General features: G+C 42.4%; 1 protein-coding gene across 2 annotated transcripts in view; it reads right to left on the reverse strand.

Annotated features, from left to right (window-relative positions):
• Positions 1–24,119, reverse strand: part of DIS3L2 (DIS3 like 3'-5' exoribonuclease 2) — a 181,360-nt gene that overhangs the window by 79,649 nt on the left and 77,592 nt on the right. For both annotated transcript variants that reach the window (XM_041467906.1, XM_041467905.1), the window contains exons 10-11: positions 23,372–23,545; positions 7,832–7,911 (exon numbers count right to left, since the gene is read on the reverse strand). In XM_041467906.1, coding sequence (XP_041323840.1) covers positions 7,832–7,911; positions 23,372–23,545 — 254 coding nt within the window. The remainder of the gene's footprint in view (positions 1–7,831; positions 7,912–23,371; positions 23,546–24,119) is intronic.

A 24,119-nucleotide genomic window follows, 5' to 3' on the forward strand; every position in this document is an offset into this window, starting at 1 on the left:
ACAACTATTGCAACAGTAAAAATCAGGAAAGAGCACAGAACAACTGGGGACAGGCAGTACAATGACGGAAAACAAAGGGAATGTAGCATTCCTTTGATATAGCAAAGGTGTCCATTGGAAGATTGAGACCAGACACAGTGGTTCCTTATGCAGCAATGCCTGTGTCCCACCTTCTGGCCATGCAGGTTTGTCCCCGTTCCTGTGCTGGTACCTGCTTACACTGCAGAGGTTCACAGCAGAGCTGGTTTCCTCTGTGCCTGCATGAGTGATGAACAGACCTTGTGAGGTGCCAAAACACAAAGTTCCACTTGGAGCTATTGTTAACTATCGATGTCTTTGCAAGACTCAAGTAATGAGCAACTTAAGAGGAGCTACAAACACCCAACACATCAGATTTATCCACTGAATGCCATTACTAATTTATATGGTCACATCTGGGAGAATCTCTAGATGACTACTTAAAACTTAGACCCAGCATGAATCTTTGTCATGCAGGCTCAAATTCAACACTTGGAGGATGGATCTTCCACCCTTCACCAAGACATGTCAAGACATCAGCACACAGAGGCAAAGGCTGTGCTGCTGTGACTCAGATTCCTGGCTCAGAAAGCAATCTCTGCTGGTGGGGAAGAGTTACCAAGGCAGACTGTCCTGAGCTCTCTCGGCAGCCTCTCAGCAGTGAGGTGTGCAGCCAACACAACGAAGGTAAAAGGACAATTTCTGGTATTCACGTCATCAATTGTTTGTATTCCAAGACTGATTCAAGAGGCTCTACCAGGAAATCAGCAGTCTTTGAATTTAAAGAGATGGGAAGTGACACCCAGCAGCTTTTGAGAGGTACTTTTGGGTGTAGGATATCATCCTGTTCCTGAAATGAAGGTTTAGAGTGGGGAGGGACCAGCCTCTCTCTGCTGCTAGGTCAGTCCCTTTTGTGCTATCTCTACTGTACACAGTAATCCAAGGCTGAGTGAGCATTCCAGGCATTCAAAGAGACCTTGAGATGTAGTGCTAGGCCAAACACATACAATGTACTTCCACAGAACAGCCCTGACATTTCTTTAACTCCTTTGGGAACAGAAAGAAGTCACTGAGATTTCAATTTTAGCCATCCAACTGTTTTGTTTATTTTTGGAAAGATTTCCAAAACATTTCCATCTGCAATTGGTTTCACTCTTTCTGTGTATCTAGCATAATAGTTGACAATCAAGAAATACTGTAATGAATTACTGTGTAAGATGTTTTTCCTGTTCATCTGGGTTCTGAAACCCTGCACTGCAACACATAACAAGTTAAAACAATAACCCAGTGATTCTGAGGGATCCTGCCACTTCATAAAGTTGATAATAAAGACAATATACAGCAGTAACTCCTTTGCTGCCTACATGTAACAGAACATGTGACTGAAGATAACCATGAGGGAACATTCTGCCAGCTATTTATATTATAAACCCTTCTAAAGTTTATTTGCCTCATACAGTTTCTGACTTTTATTTGCTACATTCACTGAAAAGTCCTGTCCTCTCTAGGTCTGTCTGGTCATCCCTTATCATTTGTGGCTCTCCTCCAAAGACTCTCCTGGTCCTTGGAGTCCTTTTTTATGAATGGAAATCATAGGCAAAATGCTTTTAGATCTGTTTGCACAAGAATTTCTGGATCTTCTTTCCATTATTCATCTACTTAAAGGCATTTTCTCTTTTTTTTTTTTTCTTCAATACACAATCAGACACTCTATTTTTTTAAGTTTGTATCCACAAATATCAGTGAGGTCCATCAGGACACAAAATCCCATGCCTCTAAATCTTTGGGGAATTGTCCCAGGTCCTGAATTCATGAACTGAAATGATCCGAAAGGCAACTTTGCCCAGAGTATCTCTCCTCCCTGCAGAAAAGTAAACTCACTTTTATGAGTAATTCTACTGGTATTTGCACATCTGTTTGCATGCTCTGCAGCCAGTCTTAATGGCTGTTACCTTAATGTAACTTTTATTTTGTTTTAATCCCATGTCTCTTTGCTACACAGCTTTCCTTGCATACTGTAAAGACCAAAGAAAAACCAAAAAAAAACCAAAAAACCCCCCAACTTTTGGGATAAGGATGAAATATTTATAAAATATGTATACATGACATAAAAATCCAACACAATAAATATGGATTACTAATCACAAATCCTGCCCAATTTTACTTAACCAAGCTCTCAATCGACCTTACCACAAGCAGCTTTCAAATATATGCAAAAAAAAAAAAAGTTTTAACAAATTATGTTCTAGCAATCAATGCTCTAACTAAATCCAAACTTCCTTAATGACCCCAGTACCTTAACAGCCAGTTTACTGCACTTGTCTGGGGATTTGGCTCAGTCTATTTCCCTTTCAGCCACCAGCAGTTTGGAGCAACCTGCCCTGTTCCCAGGGGAACCAAGGGGAGCCCCACGTCATCAAGCTGTCCCACCAGTTTCAAGAGAGATGTTTGGTGGAGAAAAGCTGACTCAATTCAGCCCTCTGATTCCATTCAACCCTGCACCTGGAAATTGGAAGTGATGTGTGTTTCCTCACACAACCCCACGTTACCTCAAAAGAGGAGACAAAATATACTGCACGCGCTGCAGCTCCCAGCACTACACAGGAGCCTGCTGTGGGGCACAGCAGGGATCTGGATTTGGCAGAAATCTGAGAGCATTTTGCATATTTCAATGAATCTGCAACCACAAGCCCTCAATAGGAAGAAAAAATACGTACCTCTTTCTAATCAGTGCAATATGTCTTTTTCACTCTCCCGGTGACACCACAAAACATCCCCAGATTAACCAGCAGGTAACAGGAGAGACGAGCTAATTCTGTCTGATACTAAAGTAAAATTTGACCCAATGTTTCATGCAATCCCACTCCTGATAGATCTTATTTTACCCATATTTGACTCCTGCAGTAAATCTAAGCAAATTGCAGTTTATGATAGTTTGACATTTGAATCATATGTCAATGTGTTTCTGTCATTTTCTCTGGAGGTCTGGTGTCTGTTCAGCTTAAATAGCTTACAAAGAAGGAAGCATAGTAATTTCATAAATTATTTTTGATAAATAAGTCCATATTCATTTCAAAAGTAGCTTTTGATCCAACACTAGCTTGTTCTTCAGTGTTTACCTTAAGCAAAGATATACAAACTTACAAAAATATTTACTCCATTTACAAACTCTCCTGATACTCTGTCCTGCAGGGACAAAGGGATTTGCTGAAGGGTCCTGTACCACGTTTCCCTAGAGTAAATGTCACCCTGCAGCCCTTAAGTAGCCAGGGAGACAAAGCTGAATAGAAGAGGGAACATTTACATCTTAAAAATCAAATGTAAGTGCACAGAACTTTGCAAAATTAAAACATCCTAAGTGCTTGCAAACTGCACCAGGAAAGAATGCAGGTCAAAGGAGAGGAAGACCAGGTGGTCTCCTGAGATGGTAGAGGACATCTTGGGGCTACCAGGGCTCTACAGATGTTTTTCAAGTGCAAGATTCTGGAGCTCACACACCAGGAGATGTCTACTAAGCTGTCCAGGTCTAAGAAAAGCAGCCCCAGAGCCTGGAGGCCTACAGTGGAAAAGGGAGAATTTTATCAACATTTGGCAAAACATGAGTTGGCTTTGCTAAAATGTGTGAAATAGGCTCCTCGAACAGAGATCTAAGTCTCAATCTCTTTTCCCAAAAACTGCAGCTCACAAGGAATTTTGTGCTAAGCAGAAAGGTCATGCTGCACTCTTCCCAGATTTGGGTCACAAGGAAAAGTTCTCTGCTTTGCTTATACCCCATTATGACACTTACAGAAACATAATGTGTTTGATGTTTCTATCCCATTTCCCTGAGGTACATCTGATTAACATTCACCAACAGATTGAATGGATTTAAAGGAAACAGAAAAAAACAGGGGGCTGCACACTGCAGAAGCCTCATTTGTTTAGGTCATCAGGCAAACACTGGGAAGAGTCAATGATTGCATCTATTTATGGCCTCACTCCAAAATGCAGACAGCCAGTGTCACTAAGGACGTGGAAAACAGGGCAAACAGTCTGTAGAAAATATTTCTATTCTGCAGTACAACAATTCCTCCTAAAAAAGATGTAAATTACTTGAACTTAAATTACTTTGTAAAAGACTGTAAGAATACAGGAATGAAAGAAAAACACAAGTGAGAACCATGTTAGTTATTAATATACAAATAAAAGATGTACAGAGCTCTGTCAGTACAGCCCAAAGCACTGCTTTGAGATCAGCAGCAAAAGACAACCCCTCAAAAATATTTCCCCATAACTTCTGCTCCATATTTTCCCATCATGGCCTGACCTTTCACTAGAAGGAACTGTCTGCCTTGAAATGTGCTAAATTCCATTTCTACTCCTACCAGTAAGCAGCCTTCAAACATGACTGCATCAGTGTACATTACCAGAAATACAAGCACCTCTGGCAGAGAATGCCCAGAAGAGGTTTGGAAAGTGTGAGAAACATGCCCGGCATCACCGGGACTCACAGGTCACCTGCCATGCTGAGAGCAGAATAAATCTTTAAACCTCTGCACCCTGGGTGAAAACATTCAGGCTTGAAAATAGTACAGCTGTTTTCTGCAACATCCATACGACCTGAGAATGGTTCTGCTGTGCCTTCTTGGCTGCAGCAATTTGCTAGAAGACGTGCAGAAAGGATCACAAAAGAGCATTGACTGAAATGAACTTGTTTAAAACCTCAAGCTACCCTGAAAGCTCTACAAAGGCTGTAGAAACTAGGTGCAGGCCAGAGCCATCTTTTACTCCAAGGTTCTGCTGAATCATCTAAATGGAGTACAGTTTGTTCATATTTCTGCAGCTGTTACATAAATAACCCTATTTTCCTTCTTTATTGGAGCTGATCTCTTTTAAAATATACACTCACAAATGTGAACAGCAAGCTCACCTCCCTACTGCTATCATTAAACAATAACGAGGAGCACGGCCGTTAATCAGAAACAGACTCCAATATAAAATCCTCTCAAAACCAGACTGGCCCACTTAAAACATATATCCCTGGAAAAGTTTCCAACTGCTGCAATATCCTACTGCAAGCTCCATTAAAAATACAGCTCTTCCCACAGCCATCCCATGCTTCCTCTGCTAGTGACACTCTGCTACTGGGTAGTTCTTCATGATAGATTTGTGAACTACTTCAGCAAAAAAATTCCTTTCCACCTTCTACAGAGGATGTAGCACGGGTGAATCCTTCATCCACTGACCAGATCTGGTAAGAGGAGGCTGGAAACTCCACAAAGGTGCAAAGACAGTCATTTATCTCTCTGCTTGCTGCCTAAGATCCTTCAAAGCAAAGAAACTGTCACAGTCTTGAATAAATTAGCAATGAATACTCAAAGACAATTTAGTTTTCCAAAATCTTCTGAAATGCCCTGATTTAGCTGTCTGATAGAGGAAGTGTGGGCAATTAATGTGATTTTTGTAGAAATTCAGTGTGCTATACACCAACAGAGAATTCTGAATTAGGTTCTGCATTCTCTGTTGATTTTTGGAGATCTCCTGACATCATGAGGATGCCAAGATATGTGGTTTGCTCATGTTGGGATTTTTTTGTGAGGTTTTTTAAAGTGTTTTACATATGGGCAAAAGGGATGGAAAAAATAACAATTTCTTGTAACCACATTTACATTTGGAATAAAAGCTGCGTTAACTCTTAACACAACTTTGCCCTCCTGAGAGATTCAGCCTTGCCAGACCTGGACACGCTCTTAATTTCTAAAACAACTCTTTGTCATAATAATTGCAGCCATCACAGCAACTTTTAGAGCCAAAAGTTCACAGGGTACCTCCAAAACATGTCAAAAGGCTCTACAAGCATAAGATTGAGGTTCCCATAGGGGCTCTTCCTAAACACTGAAGAGCTGCAAACAGCCACAGCCTTGCAAGCAAGTGAACCCAAAGAATTGACCCCAAAGGACCCCAGCAGTGGTTTTGGACCTAAGTCTGGAAATTCCTGAAAAAAATTTAAGTCAAAGTACAGATACCTTAGAAAATTTCACTTATGCTGATGGACTATTACCCCCCATTTCTCCAGCCATATTTCATGGGCTTATAACAGCACCCTACAGAGCGCCACAGGGGCCAGTGGACCACAGACTGAAAATCACTGAGCAACAAGTTAAATTCACACAAGGACAAAAAAGTAACAAGTCCGGAGAGATTCAATTTGCATGCCAGAAAACGTCCCAGGAACTTGTGACAGGAGATACATCCGGGTGTCTTCTGCCAGCTGCAGGTCTGTGGGCTGAAGTCCCCTGTGCCAGAAACTGAAGAGAAGCATGTCCCCAGCGAGACAGAGCCCAGTCCCAGCCAGGAACAGGCTGATGGAATGAACGATTTCTAAATTCCCCATCAGGATGCAAACTAAGGACTGTGGCCACATCCCTCATCACTACCTATACCCACAAGCCCCAGGCACAAGTGGCAGGGCTGCCATGGCTTTGCAGGCTTTCTGGCAGAAAGAATTCTGAAGAATTCTTTCTCACACTGGTACTTTCTTTGAACACTTTCTCCAAATGGCTTATGGGTAAGAGAACAATGCACCACAAACCAGCTGACTGAGTGGTTCCTGCAGCATCTAAAAACCCACATGTATGTGAACAGTAAATGGTCAGAAGACAGAGTTTCAACACTTTAGATCTGAGGACCTGTGGGATCACAATGCTGTCATAAACCTCCAGTGATTCAGATGACAAAGTGGAAAGAGGGAGAACAGAGCTCAGCTTAGGATCTCTCAAGAAGACTCTTTCAATTTTCTGTGAAACAGAATGGCATTTTTTCCTTAATCTTGCCTCAAAACTGCTATTGTAGAGTACAATTAATTTTATTGGCTTCAAATTGTCTTTCACCACTGCTTTTTTTATCCGTTTTACAGCACTGTTATAGTACTCTGTACTTGGGTCTAAATGACATTACAATTCATTGGCCACATTGCACAGTATGAAATCAACTTTAAAAAATGGAAATTATGTTTTGGATCTCATATTGTATGTCATATCATATTGTGATGATAAGCAAGAGCAAGAAAAACTAAACCCACACCAAAAAAACACAAAAACAAAAACCCAAAAACCCGACCTTTATCTTCATTATTAGGGGTGGATAGGTTAATATAATCATGCAATATTTCTAACCAAGCCTGTTACTGGATCTTATCAAACTAAATGAGCTGAGCTTGGATGGCAAAGTAAGCTTACAAGAGAGAAGTTCCTTTGGTCATAATCATCAAGATTTGGCTTCTGGAGCTTTACTTTCTGTTCTGCTGGCTTATGGCATAGTAAAAGTACAAAAAAGGCAGAAGAGAAAGCTCAAAAGGCAATGAGAAGAAAAACACAACTTATAAGGCACACTGTGCTCATCTGACAATTCCCAGCATCCCATAAACACCAAAAAACACTTCAGCCAGTGACCTTCAAAAGACTGGATTCCTTTACCCATGGACTGTGTACACAAGGTCAAAGTTCCACTCGACTTCAGCCTGCAGAAGTGGTGTATTAGCTATTCAGCTGTAACTCCCATAATGACAGGAGACAGCTGAGATCTGCTCAAATCAAATTACAGCTCTGATTATGCAAAACACTGTGGCTCTGCATTTTCTAACACTAAGTCTGAGTGCAGTTTGAAGATGTCTGCTCCAAGATTTCTAAAAACAAGCAATTAAAACAACAGGAAAAGAACTAGTTTATTACTCTACTTATATTTGGCAAAGAATACTTCAGAACAAATTATAGATACAAGTGTATCAACAGCTGAATACAAACACTAGAACTATTTTGTAAAATATATCTCATACCGTCAGGGAGTTGTTTACAGGACAAAGCATCATCAAGATCTCTGGCAGTTGATGGGTCGATGGTGAAAATGCATTCTTTCCTATCCAAAGAAAAAAAAGAAAAGAAAAATTTATCTCCCAGTCACGAAGAAGGTATCAAAACACAGAGCCCATCAGAGACATCCAGACAACAACAACCATGTTTTCAGAAGACTCTGCTGAAACATCTTCCAGTCTCATCTGAATTCTAAATCTAATCTATTTTTTAAAAAACAGTTTAGACAAGTGAATCTCCTTGGGTATTTTTTCATTTTTCTTTTTGGTTTAACTGCTTGGTCTTAGTAGCTTTCATTTCATTACAGATATTCCCTCACAAAAACTAAACAATTTAGCCCATCAAGTTCACTCCAAAGAAACAAGCAGGAAAAAGTCTAGATGCCTTGCAGCTAGAGTAAAAATAGATTGTTCCTAATTGCTAAGTTAAATGGAACACAAATAAGCCTCATGTCCATGCCAAAGAGGGGATGTCACACCATCTGACACTCCATGAGCACAGCTAGCACAGAGCAGAGGCACTGAAACATGTACTAACTGAGCTGAATGTGACAAAACTGAGTGAGAGTTTTGGTCCCAGTAAAGACACCCAGGAGATGCAGGACTTTACAAAACCTACACTGCCAATTATGGACCAAAGGGAAAAGCAGGTTCAGCGGGAAAAAAAATATGAAAGTTATAGGAAGGGCAAGCTCCAAATCAGCTCGTTAGATCTTACAGATCAACTTGGTGCTCAGGAAAAGCTGAACATCCTTTTGCATGTGCTATACCACACCATTCCAGGTGGCACCTGGAATTTGCAGCCCTGCCCTGGAAGGCTCACATGTGTACGTCCTGTAGCAGTGGGTGTCAGGAACACTGGGAACACACCAAGTAGGACTACAGATATGGCCCATGGCCATACAGATGGGACAAATAAAGCATCTGACTCAGGAACCATCACGTTTATCAGTGCAGAGCCTGGCACCAGTGAGACACAAAACCTGAAGCCTTCAACAAATAAAACTTCCTAAACTCCTGCTCCAGGACCTCCCTTCATCCCAGGCTGTCCTACAGCAACTTCTTTCCCAGACCTCTGGACTACAGCAGAGCTCTCCCAAGCACTGTGAGGAATGTGAGACCAGAGCTGAAGAGCAATGAGGTCAGTACAGTAATGGGTTTGCTGGCTTATTTTGCTTTTATCTTAACTTCTAGAGTAAGTTCAGCCCCTCCCTAGTTAAAAGATCCCCTAGCACAATGGTATAGGCTGAGGCTGCCATGGAAGAGATCAGACCACTGCTTTTCTGCTTTTCTTTCTGCCACAAAAAGACTCATATCATGATGGAAACTCCCTTCTAGAGATGTGTAATGCAAACACACACACTATTTTTCTTACAGCATAATCACTGGTATTACTCCTGGGGTAGGAGAGGTGGGAGGAGAAAATTACAGCAAATTCTTAAAGCAGCAAGTGTACTTGAAATTAGAAAGTCTTTCTGGATGGGTGCTATCTCACTGAGAGAAGCGTCCCCAGCTTTGCAGCCCCACCACTTCCATACTGAAATGCTCTGGGAGGTATTTGCTGGTGTCAGACAGCTGGCAGCATTTATTTATGTAATTCCACCAGGCACACTAAATAGAGATTTTCAAAGACATAAAAATCAGTAAAGCACTTCACTGCCTTCTGAGACTTTGAAAATCTTTTGGAATATGCTGGCTTTCAGACTGGATAGCAAAGCTGCCTTAATCCCCAGATGCACATTAGTTTCTGATCCTTTGCATGCATCTAAACAAATTAAGAGACTGTGACACTGAAAGATATAAAATCTTTCAACTACACCAGGACTTTGATCTGTTGGTGCCAGCACTAAAAATCAACCAATTTTTAAAGGTTTGCCAACAACCTTAATTCCATAAATATCTGTTCCTTAAAATTCCATGCCAGGATGGAATTTCAGGATACCACCAGTCCAAGGCACCATGCAACTCTCTTTAGGGAGCTGTGCATATGCAGATAGACACTCTAATACTACAAACAGTATGGGAACACACACATGTGCCAGCCTCCATGTATCTACACCAGGTCCCATTAATGCACAGGGTATAAAGTGCCCTCCCCAGCCACATCCAGTAAATCTTTAAGTTATTCCACTTAAAAGAGTCAACTGAATGGACACAAATGGCTTGCTTCATCTTGCAAGTGAGCGAGGAAAAACACCTGCTTCAAAGAGAATGTAGGTTCCTGTGTCAGGGGAATACAGAGCTTATCCCAGATGTTCAGGGCCTGCTACCACAAGCATCTGCCACCCATTGTGAATTGTAGCTCCAGGCAGTGTAAAAATTAGCAGATTGGTTTCAACAAGGTGCATATTTGCAGCCTCCCTAAATAGAAGTGAGCAGGAAAACAGGGGTGCCAAATATTTTGCCACATTTATACAATGGTAGCAACTAATGGGCTGTTTTGCTGAGATGTATTTGGCCAGACAAGTCTACTGCAGAAGCCAGTGGTGGTCCCAGTTCAGAGAGTCCAAACCTGTACGTCTGGTGGGGCAGCCCCAGCCTCCCTTTGTGCTCAGCCTGCTGCCCTTGGGGACATGCTGGCCGGCTCTGAGCTGTCCCTCAGCACAGGAATGGCCAGCACAGGCACAGCTCACAGCTGTCTGAGACCCATAAACTCACAGGTACAAAGTTGTAGTGAGGCCCAAATTCTGATTTAGCATTTCTCACCAGCTCAGATATGTTTAACCACCAGGCTCAGAATCTGTTTCTCCTTTAGAATTATTCAAAGGACCTAGACTTGTAGCTTGTCACAGGCCGTTTATTCTGGGCACAGAGTGCAAGGTGAGGTAAGAAAGTCACTGAGCAAGTAAAACAGGGCATGATACTCCTTGGCATAAGGATACTTCAGAAGTGTAGCAGAGCCAATGGCCAGATAGTCAATGGGACAAGAGAAGCCAACGTCAAAGCAGAGCTCCAAGTCCACAGCAGTAAAATAATCCTGGCACACAGGCCTACACCTAGATGAAATTTTCTGAGTGAAATCAGCTCACCAGTAACAACATTATTGAGTGTGATTAATTATATTTATGGTTTTCAGTTTTTATTACTGAAGTAAGTTTCAGATGGCCATAGGAACAAGGGCTGGCATGTGGGATCCATGGAATGATGGGATGCAGTTCTGAGCCTGAGGGCAGTGCACCCTGCACACGTGCTCCTTCACGTTCTTAGCTATCTCCACCTGCTCTTCCTCCAGGCTCAGTGGTATCACTTTTATCTCCAGGATGCCACAGAGAGCTGTCTCTCATCTTGGAGAATCAGGCAATGCAGTGGAAGCAAGGGTAGGAAAGGCTGGGTGTGGGCAGCACAGCCTGCCTGCTGCTCTGCAAATTGTCCTCACCCTTGGCCCCTGCACCAGCCACCCCTGCACACACCTCCAGGAGGACCCTGGAGGCAACTGAGAAAACCACCTGGGTGTAGAAACAACACTGCTCTCAGCTATGTGGCAAGTATGCCCTGTGAAGGGGAAGGGCCTGACCAAATTGCTGCCCGGACATGCTGTCAGGCTGTGCAACACCCCAAAGGCTGCGGCTTCTGACTGTCACCAGTATCACGACCAGCCTGCAGCGAGTTGTTTCATCAAACCACAAGGGACAGAATGTTTCATGCACCTGCTGAGGAACATGTTACTTAAATCCACAGCTACATGCACACACATTTGCACTGACTGACTACAGGTATCTACAAACTGCCACTGTCTCCAGCTTCTGGAGGGCCACCAAGGTGACCTTGTGGGTTAAGAAGCTTGATCATCCCCCTCTCTCCCTTCTTTCAGGGCCTCAAAGGAAGCATCTCTCATTGTCATCACACCTAATAAAAATCTGGTTTATTAATTTCAAATTGTTAAAACATACTTGTAAAAGTAATGAGATGATCTAAGTTCACTTGTTCTAACATACACACAATTTGGTTACAAGAAAATGGTTTAAGAGATAGAAACACACAGAGTTAAGAGATTTTCTGGTCCTCATGCTGGAAAAGACTGGAGATATATATGTGCCTTTAAGAATCCCTCAGCACTGGTCAAAAAAAAAATTACAGTGTGGAAACTTCCACTTTTTACAGGACCATCAAGTAAAACAGATGTATAATGCAGGCTTGCTGAGGTGAACTTGCTCTGGCATGGAGTTTCTGCCAATGGAAGAACAAAACCTTTCCTCCTTTCTTGTTTCAGAGGTTTCAAGCACCAGAGCAAGGCAATGCCTGCAAGACTCTGGGAGCATCAGGGGAACTACTCACAACTGCCCATGGTGGACCTGCAAACAAGAGTCAGGAAAGCAGGAGCCACCCAGACTGGCCAGACCCTGCCAGCCCCCAGCAGCACTGGCCAAGCCACCTCTAGCCCCATGGCAGTGACAAGGGCCCTGCTGAAGCTGGCTCTGTCTGGCATCTTGCAAATCAACCACCTGGGGAAAAAGAATTACAGAATAGAGCACTTAGTTTATTACACAGTAATGACAGTGTCAACCTATACAGGCTGGTATATCAATCCTAATTTAAGGAAAGCTAATTAAGTGCAGTGCTCTTTGAGCAGCTTCAGGAAGACTAATTAAAGCAGACAAACATGTCTGCAGAGCAGTTCGTCTTTTTACCTTTAACAGGACCTAAAATAAATGGCTGGTGCAGCAGTAGAGGTAAGATAAGTAGTCTGTTGGTGAGCTGGAATTACCGTCACGGTAATTAAAATGTTCACAGATCACAGGACTGCAACAGCAGTTTGTTTTACTTTGTGCAAATACATACATTTATGTATACATCTATGCTAAGGTATTCACAAGAATCAGCAGAGAAAACACTGCACAGTTGGTGCCTCAAAGATTGGTACAATATATTCATTTTTGCCAGTTAAACTGTTCAGAATTAAACATACCACTTAGTTTAACCATAAAATATGAACACCTACGACATCAGGAGATTACAAATTCCAGTGGTCAGGGTTCACTCTTTGCTCAAGAGAGAGGCTACCTGCATCAGGATGAAGCATTGCAATGGTAAGCCACGGGCTCAGGCTGTATTAGAGGCAAGGTTTCTGGCATGACCACCCAGCTGGGCAAAGCTTGGGTGTTACCAGTGCAATTTTCCTGCTGCTTGGAGAAAAGTGCCAGTTTTGTGCACAGCAGACAAAGCAGCACCCTACAGATGCTCCTGTATAACTCAATGATCTTCCCAAGCTGCAGCACACAGATGAGTCAACTCACCAGCAGAGACACTGAGCCCAGATTTTCACCACTAATAAATGCCAACAACATGAAATACCAGTCCAGAGAACTGCATGTACCCACTAGAGCTTCAGAAAACCCTTCATGAAGCAAGACATTGTCCTTACCAGCTGGTGTAACCTTTCATGGCAGGCAGAGGACTTAAGAAGCAAAGTATGACCCAGCTGTTCAGGAACCAGGCAAAGCAGAGGATGGAGGAATTTCACCCCAGGCAACACAAGCACAAGTCAGCTGGCAGCCAAACCATGTCCATACTCCTGTGTGATGCAGATCAGCACTCCTCCTGGTCCTGGCAGCAGCCACCACCATCTCAAGTCACTCAGGCTGAAGCCCCAGCTTTAACATTTGTCTGAACTTGGGAGTGCTCAGGAATGAGGCTGTGGGCAGAGTTTGGACTGCCAAGTCTCATGAGAGAAAAAGAGAGAGATTCTTTGCAAGAAAATCAAAGCACCTAAGGAAGGTGCTGAGCAGGGTCTTACTGGAAGTCTTCCAACAGGAAACCCAGACACAAGGGATGGAATACAAGGAAATGGAAGGGAAGTGAATGAACTGGAACAGAACAGAACTGTTTCAGTTGGAAGGGACCAACAACAATCATCTGGTCCCATTGCCTGACCAATTTAGGGCTGACCAAACCAAAGCATGTTGTAGTTGAGGGCTTTGTCCAGATGCCGTTTAAACACTGACAGGGTTGGGACATTGACCACCTCTCTAGGAGATCTGTTACAGTGTTTGACCACCTTCTTGGTAAAGAAAGGCTTCATAATATCCAGTGTAAACTTCCCCTGGTGCAGCTTTGAACCACAGGTTCTGTCACCAGGGAAAAGAGACTTCTACACTTCCCTGTTAGGAAGCTGATAGAAACAGGCACCTGAACTTACTTACCTTATTTAACCCCCACCATTCTGACTCCCCTCCCAAGGGCAACTTTCAGATCAAAGCAATCTCCTGTGACGTTCACTAGACATTTACAAAGACCAACACATCCAAAACAACTACAAAAGAGAACAAAGAACACACAGAAGCCTGAAGGTGGCTGAAACCTGCTGTCTGTGAACTCCAGCCTTCAAGACCCAACCAGCTCATTGACACCCTGCCCCACCCCAGGCTCAGTTGTCATGGCCCGCAGTCCCTCTAGTCATCCAAAGGCCCCTGAAGCACCAAGCTGAATCTTTTGCAGAAACATCAGCCCATTTCCAAAGTCCAGGCTGCTTCAGCTGGAGGTGAGACAGGAATGACCAACGTTTATTAAAGTTTCAGCAGCACAAGCCTTCTTTAAACTTGAGTATGTCAGTGCTAAGACACAGTACAACTGACTGCATGTCTAGACACTTGCAGTGCATTTACATTCTTCTAGGGACTCCTTAGATTGTCCTGTTCTCTCCACTTTGTGAATACACACAATAGCCTGGTGGGAGCGAAAGCTCAGCCTCCTGATTTACCCTTATTAACTCCAGCCTAAAGCTGGCATTTTAAAATTAAGCATAGCAAAGGCACTTTTAGAATCTTAAAGCTCTTCAGGTCATTTCTAAGACCCTGCTGAGCACCATCTTCAAAAGCTACGCAGACACCATTTCTCAGAGCTGGAAACAGTTGTTTTAATTTGAGAACAGGCATCCTAGAGCTGTCAACTCACTCCAGTGAATGCTACTAACATTTTTTCACACAACAATCCCATTGTTATGGCAACCACAGAAATCAATCTCGTTCTTCAATCACAAGTAAACCCAGCTCAAGCACAGTGTCAATGCAGGTTTGTTAGAAAGTGCCAATAAGCAAAGGATCAATCTGCTAATATTCATCACTCAAATCAGGACAGAGTACCCTTTCTCCAAGAGACATTTCAGAGACCAATCAGTGCCTGAGCACTTGAGACTTCAACATCTCACTCCTAAAGACATTTATTACTTGTAGTGTCTACCACATTTGTCACACTTGATGCTGGCAGATTTTAGTTAAAACCCGAGTGGCTGCTTCCAAGACAGCCTCTTAAAAGGAATATATTTTAAAAATATGCCTGCAAGAGAAGTACCCTGACAAATCTCTGATGGCACTCTGAATGCCCTGTAACAGATTGACACATCACAAAACTCTTTTGGCATGGTGCATAAATTTAAAAATGAACTATAATTATAAAATTATTGGAAGCAAAAACTAATCCCTCCAAACACTTAGTGTTATAAACCCCCAAAAAATCCAGCAGAGCACAAAATACATTGAAAGCCCAACTTCAAACCAGCACTACTCTTTTTAATTTCTCTGTGTTTATGTTTTAGCTAATGTCCTGTCCTGGTTCAGAAAACAGACCTCGGTCCAAGAGAGCAGCTGACAATGACTCCTGGTGTATTACACATCCACAACAATAAACTTTTACATTTTCACCAGGGACTGTTCACTGGACTGCTGAACCAGAACCAATTATTCCTTCTATTTATCCTTCTCTTCTTTCCTCCATATTTATGGCCTCCAAGTAAGAGGGAAGACAGCAAAAAAAGCACTAGAGTCTTATACCTATATAGCTTGAAAAGCCAAAACATATTTATAAACGAGATCAGAGTCTCTGGGAGGCCAAGTACCAGCAGTATTTTCTACAAGTCATGCTGTAATTGTGCCACAAATATAATGAGTTCTCTGCACCACCGCTATCCCACGCAAGAAAGCAAAGTGTAATTGAAAATGCACTTGCATTATATAAACTATTTTAATCATAGATGCACAGGGTGAGAAATGGAAGAGACATTAGGTCATCCAGCCCCCATAGGTCACAGCCAGGCTGCTCATGACAATACATTTGCAAGGACTTTCTCCTGTATGGTATCAAGCATCTTTAGTGATGGAGTTTTCAGCCCTTTCTTTAGCAGTCTACACTACAGTCTATTTTGGGTTGCACAGGAAAGGCTTCCTCTGTGTTTTACCTTACTTGTCCTTATAACACCCCTTTCTATCCTCCCACCATCGTAAATGATTCTCATTTTTTCATTTCAGTCCACATATTTTTAACTATCAACTACTATATCTTTCACAAACTTCTAGTTTCAGTGTTGGCAGATACACATTGAACAGTTAATCCTTCCTTGTAAATCAATCTCTTATCTCCCAGAATATTTTTGCTAGTCTTTTCCAGACTGTCCCACTTCTAATCCATGCTGTGATATCTCCAGGACAGCTCTGCCTCATACACTTGCATTTGGGCCATCTATATTACGATTTATGGGTTGGTTGGTTTTTTTATGGAGTGATCTGAGAATAACCTGGTAACAAAGATCCAATCACCCAAAAAGTGAGACAGATGGACAGGTTAAAGCATGTTTCAGATCAGAGTGGAACACAAGGAAAATACTGTTCCTTGTAATGACCAGCCTGTCCTAGTGATCAGCTCTAAAATACCACTGCAGGGATACACCACCTCACCAGCTGGAGTAGTTCTGGGTTTCTGCAGCTGCAGCACCAGAGATAGATACCTGGGCTGACACCAGGACTTGGACACTTCATCTCTTGCCCACGCTGTGCTATCTGACATATACAGGGAGAGCAGGGCACCAGCAAAGCACTCTGATATCAAGTAAAGAGGCAGTATTTGGCACACCTGAACTGCACCACTAAACATATATAAACATATATAAAATATATATAAAACATATATAAGAGGCTATGGCACTTTCCTCTGCTCATCAAAACCCTACTTTGTGATCCAGTGGAATCCAGTAAGAAACAGAGACACTTATTTAAGATTTTATCCTCATCTCCTTTTGTTATTCCCTCCACTTCTCCACATAAAATAAATATCCAGGCAAGAACAAGACTGTATGTATAACAATCTAGGTACAAAAGTTATTACTGTTTTTCAACTAAACAGATTTCTAACAAAGCAAAGTTAGGTGTGATGGCCTAACAAGATCAGAAAGCAAAAATCCTATCCAACCACAGATCACCAATTCTGCTGGAAGCTGCACTTCCAATGATCACATGCACCTTCCTATAAGGAAAAAGATAAAGTTGCCCTGTGTCTCTCTACACCAGGCACTGGTAACAGCATCTGAGAGCACAGACCATGCATCATTTTGTTCAAAACAGGGCCACCATAATTGCTGTAGCTATACAGTAGTAGAAAACATTATGAAACATTATGAAAACAGAGAGGAGGACCAAAAGAAGCCAACCAGAAGCAAGGAGCTGAATCACATCACTGGCAACATCACCTTGAGCATTTACTCCAGAGCTTTACTTACTCAGCTAATGGCAGAGAAAGGAGCTAACATGAGCTCTCCTCATCAGTCCAAGAATGGTACAGTCCCCCAGACTGCCTGGAAAGCAGAAGTAGCCAGAGCAGGTACAGTCACTATCACCAGGTTCTGGAATCAATCATGTTACAGAGGAACTAGATCTGATATGCTTAGACATCACTGAGTAATCCTTTGTATGTCACCTGTGTATCTAATCCGATGTATCTCTTATGGAGAACATTTAATCAGTCACAGAACAGCTCAGTGAGAGCAGAGATCATAATCTGGCCCTTTTTGTCTCTCCACTCCAAGATAACAGTTAGTTCTGAAGCAATGTTGCTTATACATTTGCTAAACAAGTCATTTCTCAGTTTCCATCAGAAACCAGAGCATATTTACATATCCTATTATAGCTGAGTAAGACTTGCTCTACTTAACACTAGCTTTTTGTAGTGGAAAATCTCCAGGAAACAAGCTGTTTAACGATGTTTTATCTGCCCTGCACTCATTCCTAACTAAAGTTGTCCACCTGCCTTGGAAAGACATCTGTTTCAGAGGCTGACTGCTTTACTCCAACACCCCTTGCACAGCTCAAGGCTGCCATTTTTACCATCACCTCTAATTTTATCAGCCAATAATCTCCTTGGGCATCTACAGCAAAGACCGTGCTGTCAAACCCTTACTATACACAGTGCTAATCCCCATTACCAGCTGTAACACTCCTTGAGAAAGAAATAAATGCAAAGTAGAGCTGCAGTGCAGGTACCAACAGTGCTGCAGAGCCTGCCTCCACAGTGGGCAGAGGGACACAGCAGAGCACCTCTGCTCTTCTTCCCTTATCAGCCAAAGGAAGGATGCCACGTTTCTGAAGGGGCAGCCAAAATTACAAATTTGGCTTTCAATAACTTGGATCCGTTGCAATTGAGGTCCTGTGCTGAAACAGCAAGATGCAAATTTTAACTGAAAGCTTCATTGCATTCATTTGCCTGCAAGGGCAAAGTTCAGTAACTCTGCCCTGCAAGGGAAGCAAGTGAGCACTAATTGTCTCCTGCCAATGCAGTGGATCCTTGCTGGCCCCCTGTGCTGCCCTTTCAGCCTTGTGGGAGGAACAGCCCTTCAGAGGAACCTCAGCAGGGAAAGGGTCTGATGGGAATCTCATGAAGCTCAAAGGGAAAAACAGAGTCCTGCACACAGAGAGGAAGAGCCCCATGCACCAGCACAGACTGGGGAAGAACCAGCTGGAAAGCAGCTTGGCAGAAAAGGATGTCCTGATGGACAAGTTAAACATGAACCAACAACATGTCCCTGCAGCAAAGGCGGACAAGAGCCTCCTGGGCTGCACTAGGAGAAATGCTGCCAAATGGCCAAAGGATGCATTCCTTCAATCCTTCCCCTCTGCTTGGCACCTGTGAGATCACAAGTGGAGTGCTGTGTCCAGTTCTGGGCTCCCCAGTACCAGGGAGATGTCACCAAAGAGCTGTAAGTTTGCTGAAGTGCCAGACGATGATTAAGGAATCAGAGCATCCAACCTACAAGGAGAGGCTGAGAGAGCTGGGACTGTTCAGCTTTGAGAAGAGAAGGCTCAGGCAGGGAAATCTTTTCAATGTGAAAATACACCTGATATAGGGAGTAAAGAAGACAGCAAGACAATTTACAGTGGTATCCAACAGGACAAGACACAATGAGCACAAAACACAGGAGAATCTACGTGAAAGAAAAAACGCATGTTTTTCTGAACCCCAGAACATGTTCCTCAGAGGGGTTGTGGAATCTTCATCTTTGGAGCTATCCAAACCCCAAATGGGCACAGCCCTGAGCAGCCTGCTCCAGCTAACCCTGCTTTGAACAATGGGGTAGGTGTAGATGATCTCTAGATCTGCCTTCTGAGTTGAACAATCTGGTGATTCTTCAGAGTTTAGCCGTGCTCAGCTGAAGTCAGTTTCTGCTCCTCAGAACACATCCATCTTGCAGATATTTCAGCATTCCCTGCCACAACACCCTTTCTCTGCTCAGTATTTTTAGCTCATTGTTTTGTATTTTGCCAGCTGAGAAACTGCAGTTTGTAATTTTACCTTCAGCTTCATATTTCTTCTTAAAAGTGAATACAATGTCCTGTTTATAATAATAAAATCACTAGTTGGCAGGATGACATCAAATGGAAAAAGAGAAAGCAACTGGAAAATTTAGAGCAAGCAATTTTGAGTGCCAAGTTTCACATTTGTAATAGTCCAGCGGAGGTCAACAGGCTCACTTATTATTAGGCAAATGGTAAAGAAATAGATATCCTTTAGTTCTTCCATGTTAGACTATATAAACCATCTCTACTTGAACAGGTTATAACACTTTCCAAAAAAGTGATGTTATACATTTTCCACAGTAACACCAACAATGGGAGACAAGCAAAAGGCAGAACTGCTTTACAAAGAACAGCCTTTTTTCTCTCTCCAATATTTAGGTTTTTGTTTCCCACTATGATTGGACTTTCCTGGCTTTACTTTCTTGTCCCAGTTAAGCAGTAAAGGAAACAAAAAGATATGAATGAAATTAGAAACATTTGGAATGAGTCTTAGAAATAGCTTTTGGGTTTCTTAGATTCCTGGCTAGACCTCTTCAAATGGCCTCCCCCTCCCTCTGCCCCCAGCTCCTGCACCCATCTCTGAAATTTGTATTTCCTTCTTTGCCCTCACCCCTCTTTTCTTCAGGGGCTACATTTTGTCCCAAAGCAAACACGGAAATGAAAATTACATGTTGTAACACTGGAAAAGAGCAGAAAGTGGTTGAAACTTTGCACCCCTCAACATTTGTCTCTATGACATTAATCCTCCCGTGTTTCCCTAAAAGCAGAAACCAAACATTTCTCAAACTTCTAATGAAACAAATACCAATTCCAGTCAACCTGAATAATAAAATGAGCACTCCAGTCCTATCTGTATTATCATATTTAAAGTCTCTGGAAGAGAAGTTTCCTCAACCACACATTCTGATACGTCATGAACCTTCATGCTCTCTCTAAAATTCAACTGCAGGATGCAATGCCAACACCTAATACTTGCCCAGTGCTTTTTGTTACAAGTTTTGGGTGCTCTTTAGAAACAAGTAAGCTGGGAATGCCTGTGAAATACTTGTCTAATTTTACAAATAAACCCATGCAGGTGAGAAACAGATGTCCATGGCAAAACTGTGTAAAAGTGGCAGAGCAGAGTGTTAAGCCAGCTAAATCATGTCTAAGCCATCCACAAGGTTTGGATCTTTTCTGCCTTAAGTAATATTGAAATATTATGTAAACCTTTCTTTGTGAGCTATTACTGGAGAAGTGAGGGAAAAAAAGATCTCTTGGAAGCAATTCTACACAGGCTGTGTAGGTGAGATCACACTTGCTGTCCAAACAGAATATGCATGGCAAGAACAGGCTTCCTGTAAAACTGAAAGACTTGCAGGAAGATTAAGGAACATATTTACAAGATGGCATGGATAAAATGTCTTTCCCTCTTGCCCAGCCTCAGCAGCTTGGTGAAACACATTGTCTCACTTTCATCTATAACCACACTCACAAACACCTCTGGTGCAGAGCTGCTCTCTGCACGCTCCAAACTCTGACTCCCAGACCACACCTCGGACACCGGTCAGCAGAACACACAAACTGCCTTCTGAGGAGGAAAGAGTCATTTCCCAAGACAAAAGGAAACAAGGAAAAGTTATCTCAGGAGGAGGAAACACACAAAAATACAAGACATTTTTTGGGTCTCAGTTCCAAATCCAACTTTTATACATGATGCTAGAAAATTTACAGTCCCGTATTACAGAACTGCAGAGGATTTACTAGAGGTGAAAGTACTTTTAGCTAAACTCTAACATGTGTTTACTCTAGTCAAGCAAGCAATATGTAAACTGAATTAGGATGAGGTATTTACAAGTGTTAACACGGCTGTTTTAGGAGAAAAGATGAGTTTTTATTTCACTGCAATTAATTTATATCATACTCTCAGACTACTGTACAGTAATCTGGGAAGCCTGACAGATCACCATGCACAAAGTACAGCAAAGATGGGCCCTCACAGAGGCAGGTGTGTGAGATCCCCTGGGAAGCAAGGCAAAACTCAGATGTGCACCCAGAACAGACACCCAAGTTCAGGTGTGTTCCTCTGGATGCCATCCTGGCCTGTGTCTACTGGCCCTTTGCAGGACAGTGCAGACCACAGCACACTCACTGCTGACAATATGAAAGCTGATATCTAATAACAAGTTAAGGCCAAGCTACCTTGGGACTTGTCAAAAACAAGTCTCAAGGTCTTCTGGTCTCACCCATCAGAGGTGAGATACCAGCCAGGTCTCCAACTACCTGACACTACCTCCCTACAATTCATACAGCATTTACGAATAAAATTAATTTTCTTTCTGGGTAAACAAACCCCTTTCTGTGAGGAAATAACAAGGAAGACTCACCTCTATTTTATTTTCCATAACTAGAAATCTCATGTTATTTCCATATGTGTTTAGACCACAGACTGGTTAGTCAGCAGTGTGGCAGTTGACATTAAAAGGATTAGCAAATTAAGCTCAAATAATTGTCTTAAAAATTTTGACTGCTAAATGTTTATATTTGAGAGGATCAAAAGGAAATCTACTTTGTAGTGTGCACAGTGGTCAGGAAGGGGCAGAGAGGGATTTAAATGGCTTAACCGCAAAACTGTTATCACCTTGATAAGTCCCAGTGTAATAATTCAGCACTAAAAGCAAGAAATGCACTTGGTATTTGTTTCCAAAACTGACTGTCTGTCTGGAGACAAGTCAAGCTCTTTATTTGCTTAAAAGAACTCGGTCAGAAGAAACAGAGAAGACTACTGAACTGTAGTCAAGAATATAAAAACAAGTGCTTTCAAGTGACATCTGAGCAGCAGCATTCAGTACCTACTTTTTTTTTAATGCTACCTGAAGCTTGCAATCTGAATCTGGTATGTGAGTGTTGTTAGCATTAGTCAATCAGGAGTGTGATTCTCTGCTGAATTATTCCACTGTATGGCAGTGGAAATCCAGAAAGCTGAAACAGTAAGGAGGCTGCAGAGAAGAATTAGGTCCAAAATAACACCTGGAGTACAGGTACAGATACAAATACATTTTCAGCCTTGAAATAAAAATGGTTGCAGTTTATCAGCTTATCTGCTCAAACTGCTAAATGTCCATACCAGTAACACAGATAAATGAAGAGGAAGAGGAGCTTACTGCATATATACAGGTGTTTGTACCAGTGCAGTGTCCAGAGGAATCAGCCTCCTAGGGCTGCTTCACCTCAGCATTACACAAGAAGCAATGAGTCTGCCAACTGAGTCAGGATGCTCCAGCATAAGCAAGGCTGGAAGCAGAACACATCCTGTCTTGTTAATAATGTATTTATTGCTTGCCTGAATCATCTTTTATTGCAAAGTGAGGTTCTAAACAATCATTTTTCTTTGGTCTTTAAATAGTTTTTAGTAAAGATTGTCTCTAAAATCTGACATTTAAAAGTGTAGCAAATCCACTAGTTTTGGGTAGTCCAGCAATGTCAATGTCTGCCACTCAACAGGCTCTGAAGTTCTTGAAAGCTGGTTGGGAGCAGCACTGGCTTGCAGGGATGGCTGATGTGAGGTAGGTGGACAGTCTTTATCTGTCTTAAGTCTCAGAGTAACAATGTCCCACATCACTGATCTGCCAGGCATCCAGAAAATCTCTGCTACAAAATTACCAAGAAAATGCATAATACATTCCAGACACAGTCATAAAGCTTTCAGATTAGGTGCCGAACACCAAATTTTCAATTTTCAATAGTTCTTTTGAGGAAAAGCCTCTCTGTCTCACAAAATGCTTCTCCAAGTAACTGATCTTCTGGGTTTGTCAGTACTGTCAAAAGTAGTTTCTTTATGCTTTCTAGCACGGGTAAGGTATAACATGATACATGTAATAAAGTCGGTGCCTTTACAAAACATGATGGAAACAAAACAAAATAGCACAACCCTGCACCAACCTAAGGAGTGTGGGACCATGCTTTTTGTTACCTTAAATCTCTTCTTTTGGCCAGCTCTGCTGGTGAGATAACCCAGGGCAGGTTCTGGGGAAGACATTCCAAGACTTCAGGGGAAAAGTCAGAGAAATCCACACCGTACTCCGTCAGGATCCCTTCTGATTCTGGCTCAATCTCTCCAGCCTGTCCAAGACTTTTGCACAACTGCCTGCAGAAAGAAAGGGATGCTTTTTTAAAGTGTATAATTACTACTGTCATGTTGCTCCTGTCCCCAGAGAGAGGCTGCTGAGCCTTCAAATACAGCCTTTCAGCCATTCACTTCTCCCTGAGTTTTGGCAGAGGACTCAGCAGGAATTCAAACCATAAAAAAGACACTTGTGTCTGCTGGAGATGCAAAACACTCACCAGGCACTACCCTGGGCTGTTTTTGCGTATCTCACTTGAAGTAGATGTTTTAAATTATTAGGGTTTTGCAAAGGTAAGAAAGTTTCCAATTTTAGAGAAAAATACATCCAACAGGGATAAGAAAAGCACAGCTGTCCACACAGGCAGTTCTAGACTTACACCTGGCTGCCTTGAGACCCTCCCTCCTCTCCTCACCACCGAAAAAGGTGACTAACCTCTCCTACCAAAAATGAAGAACAGATTCACACCAAATACCAGAAAGCTCCACGGGGAGCTCAGTGCACAGCTCTCCATCCCAAAGGATACACATCTCTACCTGGGCAAACCCATGCTGTGTGAAGACAGAGGTGTGAAGAACCCACACTGCCTCCCACAGA

This window comes from Pyrgilauda ruficollis, unplaced genomic scaffold (assembly GCF_017590135.1).
Source record: "Pyrgilauda ruficollis isolate IOZ18807 unplaced genomic scaffold, ASM1759013v1 scaffold21, whole genome shotgun sequence".
NCBI classification, from domain to species: domain Eukaryota; kingdom Metazoa; phylum Chordata; class Aves; order Passeriformes; family Passeridae; genus Pyrgilauda; species Pyrgilauda ruficollis.